We start from the raw sequence: 3921 nt of genomic DNA on the forward strand, positions 1-3921 counted from the left end.
AGTGTACACACCAAGGTTCTGAAAACCGAACCGGTCATCGAACCGCTCTAGCTACTGGTTCATTGGTTCATAGGTTCAACCGGTTCGACCGTGGTTGAACTGAAAAAACCGTTTTATAATAAAATAATAAATAAAATATAAATAAACACATGAAAATATAATTATAGTCGAATGTAAACTTTAAAATATCATTTAATTTAAAAGTACTACATAAACCAGAATGTTATAATCTCATTCAAATACAAATTCAAAAGTCAAAAAACAAAACAACCAATCAAACATAACATAGCAACATTAAAATGATCCAAGTTTGTCATCAATCATCAAAATCCTCCATAACTTACTGCATATTTACGTCATTGATATCATCACCTTCATTTCCACTACTTGGACCAGAAAAAGCAAGTGGTGCAGCATAAAATGTACTACTACTACCACCACCACCACCTTGATCTAAATCAGCATCAATCTCATCTAACAAAATATAACACATTATCAATAAATTAAAGATCAAAGCTATTGTAATTTATTGTCTGATCAATAAACTATAATACTCACCAAGCAAGTCTTCAATATTACTTGGAAGATCAGGCTCTTTTTCAACAACCTCTTCCGTCACCCAAAAACCAACCATATCCATACTTTCAATATCGATTGGATCATATTGCAACTTTTTCTTTCTTTTTTTCTTTCCTTCCTAACAAATTAAATACAATATATGATAAGCCTAGTATATTAATTATACAAAATCTAATGATATGAAATGAAAGGATGAAATATATATTACCTGGATTTAAGACGCAAATTATATGTAACATACACAATATCACTTAGCCTATCATGCTCCAATCTATTCCTTCTTGTTGTATGAATTTGATAAAAAAGAATTCAATTCCTTTCACACCCTGAAGAAGCAGATGCTTGGCTAAGAATGTGAACTGCCATGTTTTGTAAACATGGAGCAGAACTACCAAACAACCTCCACCATTTATCTACAAGTTACAATCCCATATCTCAAGTATTAGATATCAAATTAAGGAAACCAAAACATAAAATAAGTAAATAACTAAAGCTTATTATCAAACAGATGTTATTACCAGGTTGAAGTCTTTTTGCAGCTGGAATAGCTTCAGGCCTATCAAAGCTTTCCTTTCGATCTCTATATAAGTGTATTTCTTTCATTACCTCAACTGAATCTAAATTATTAACCTTGCAATGCAATGTAACAAGATCAAGTAAAGCTCACATGACATCAGGTGCTTCTCTATATTTTTCAGAAAAAAAGCAAGCAGGATTCAAGAAATAAGCTGCTGTGTGAAGACTTTTTTTTCAAGTGTTTGTCCCATCTTGAGTTGATAATCTCTGTGTAAGGTTGATATGCAATCTTCCTTTGCTTGAACATTTCTTTGATTCCATTTTCTGACCTCAGCATACCTTCATAAACAATCCCCAATGATGGTTTATCATCAGCATCTACCAACCTCAGCAATTTAATCAATGGACTCACAATTTGGCATGTAGTAAAACAATCATCCCAAAATTTATTGTCTAGGATAATTGCACTCACAGCTCTACCATTAGCACTCCTTCCTAATTTGTGTTCGGTAAAGTGTGTATCAACAACCAATGATTGTAAATCCGATTTTCACTCAAAGATACTCATCAATGTGAGGAAGATAGTGGAAAAACGAGTTACACCTGGACGAACAATCTCCCTCCAATAAGTTCTTTGTCTTAGCCAAGACAAGAACACCGTATGATTATACACAAACATGGTAATCTTCGAAGCACGTGTTGCAAGGTTAGAAATATGTGGCATGCTGCTTATATCTTTTAGAATAAGATTCAAGCAATAAGCAGCACAAGGTGACCAGTGAATATTTTCAAATTTCTTATTAATAAGCCTACCAGCAGCAACATAATTCGCGGCATTATCTGTAACTACATGAACAATATTGTCAGGTCTAATCCATTCAATCACCTCTGAAAACAAGTCACACAAGCTTGAAGCATTTTTAACCATACTTGAGGCATCTACAGATTTCACAAAGCACAACCCTTTCGAACAATAAACCAAAAAATTAATCAACGTTCTTTGCCTTTGATCTGTCTAACCATCAGCCATGAGAGTACATCCAGTTTCTTTCCAAGCAGACCTATAGCTATCAACAATCATTTGACACTTCCTTTTGAGATCGGCTAATAAGTTAACCCTCAATGTATCATAAGAAGGACCTTTATAACCAGGCCCAATGCCAGCAACACCATCCAACATATCTTGAAAAAAGGGTGACATAACTGCATTGAAAGGAATCCTACAATCCAAAAGCCATCTAGCCACTCGCTTATCAACTTCATGAAGCACCTCTTTGTTTTGAAACACGCTTTTCAGACTTGGTTGACTTCCCGGAGTTGTTCTTAGTGCAAACATAGGAGGAATAATGGTTTTTGCTTTCTTTTTTGGATCGCCTCCAATAACCTCCTTAGTTGGTAACTAACTCGGAGTTTGTTGTTCTTCTTGCGCTAATGCTTCATCAATTGCATCCTCATACTCATCAGTACCCTCTTCGTTGAAACTTACTTTCCTTTTACTAATTTTACTTTTCTAAATCTCTTTCAATAAACCTTCCATTTGTTTTTTAACATCATACGGGACCTTAGAACACTTCTTAATGTCTCCACCTATCTTCACCAAATGCTTTTTCATTCTATTAATTCCCCCTCCCCCAAAAGTACTCAGACAAAATAAGCATTGGTAATGCGGTTTTTCATTTATATTTTGTAAAACAATGTATCTCCAAGCAGGATCAGTTTTCCCCCGAACATTAGAAGTTTGTGACTGACTTTCATTAGTCGTGGGAGGAAAAGAATGTTCATTCAAAGCATAATTATTTTCTACATTATTATTCCTAGGTAGTTCTTGGTTGATACTTTCATCCATACCTAAACATTACCAGCAATCCAACCCAATAATCTCAACTCTCAAGTTCACAACAAACAACATCCAAAATTATTCAAAATTATTCACAATTATTCAACAAACACCAAAATCCAGTTCAGTAAGCAAAGCAAAATCAAAGAGCTGCTCAATCAAAGAGTTCATAGTTTAGCAGTTCATCATGTCACAAAATCCAGTTCAGTTTAGCAGGATCAGTTCAGAGTTCACAGTTTCAGAGTTCATCAAGTCACAAAATCAAAGAGCTACTCAACGAACAAAGTTCACAGTATCAGGGTTCACAGAATCAGAGTTCATCATGCAACAGTTATTCAATGATTCAATCAAACAATCATAAGTTCATAACTAAAAAAAAAAGTTACCTGGAACTCTGAAAGTTCGAAGGCACCTTCAAGGCTTCAACAGAACATGCAATAGGGAGAGTGGGACTTGGGAGACAGCGACGCCGAGTGAACTGACCAGTGGTGGAGCACCTTCAAGGGACGACGCCTACTGCGCGATGGAGGTGGTTGTTCCAAGTTCCAACGAACAACGGCTGCTGCACGACGGAGGTCACTGGTCGAAGGAGGTGACTGCGCGATGGAGGTGACTGTGTGACGGAGGTGACAGCTCGACGGAGGTGACTGCTCGATGGAGGTGACTGCGTGACGCCGGCGACGGAGGTGACTGCTCGACATCGAACCCGTCTGGCCATGTGAGACTGTGATAGCGTTCTCAGAACCTTGCTCGATGAGAATTGTGATGGGCTGAAGGCAATTAGGGATTCAGAACATTGATTTAGGGTTTCATTCGTTGAAACTGCAGCGTTTTGATGCCTAGCCCAAAAACCAGCCGGATCACAGTTCGGTTCGACCTACCGGTACCGGCCGGTTCACCGGTTCAACTCCGATTTTCCTATTTTGTGGTTTTGATGATTGCCCGAATCATCTTTGTGTCTGGTTCACGGTTCAACCGGTTTGACCGGC

The 3921-nt window shown here is 37.4% G+C and overlaps 1 protein-coding gene across 1 annotated transcript; it reads right to left on the reverse strand.

Annotated features, from left to right (window-relative positions):
- Positions 1–783: 783 nt before the first annotated feature.
- Positions 784–3633, reverse strand: LOC112770187 (uncharacterized). The gene is made up of 7 exons (XM_025814589.1): positions 3416–3633; positions 2116–2315; positions 1699–1983; positions 1435–1590; positions 1098–1196; positions 905–992; positions 784–787 (listed from the first exon to the last, which is right to left on the reverse strand). Exons 1-7 carry the CDS (start codon positions 3631–3633, stop codon positions 784–786), a joined length of 1050 nt encoding a protein of 349 aa, XP_025670374.1.
- Between the last annotated feature and the right edge of the window lie 288 nt (positions 3634–3921).

Source organism: Arachis hypogaea, chromosome 18 (genome assembly GCF_003086295.3).
Source record: "Arachis hypogaea cultivar Tifrunner chromosome 18, arahy.Tifrunner.gnm2.J5K5, whole genome shotgun sequence".
Classification (NCBI taxonomy): domain Eukaryota; kingdom Viridiplantae; phylum Streptophyta; class Magnoliopsida; order Fabales; family Fabaceae; genus Arachis; species Arachis hypogaea.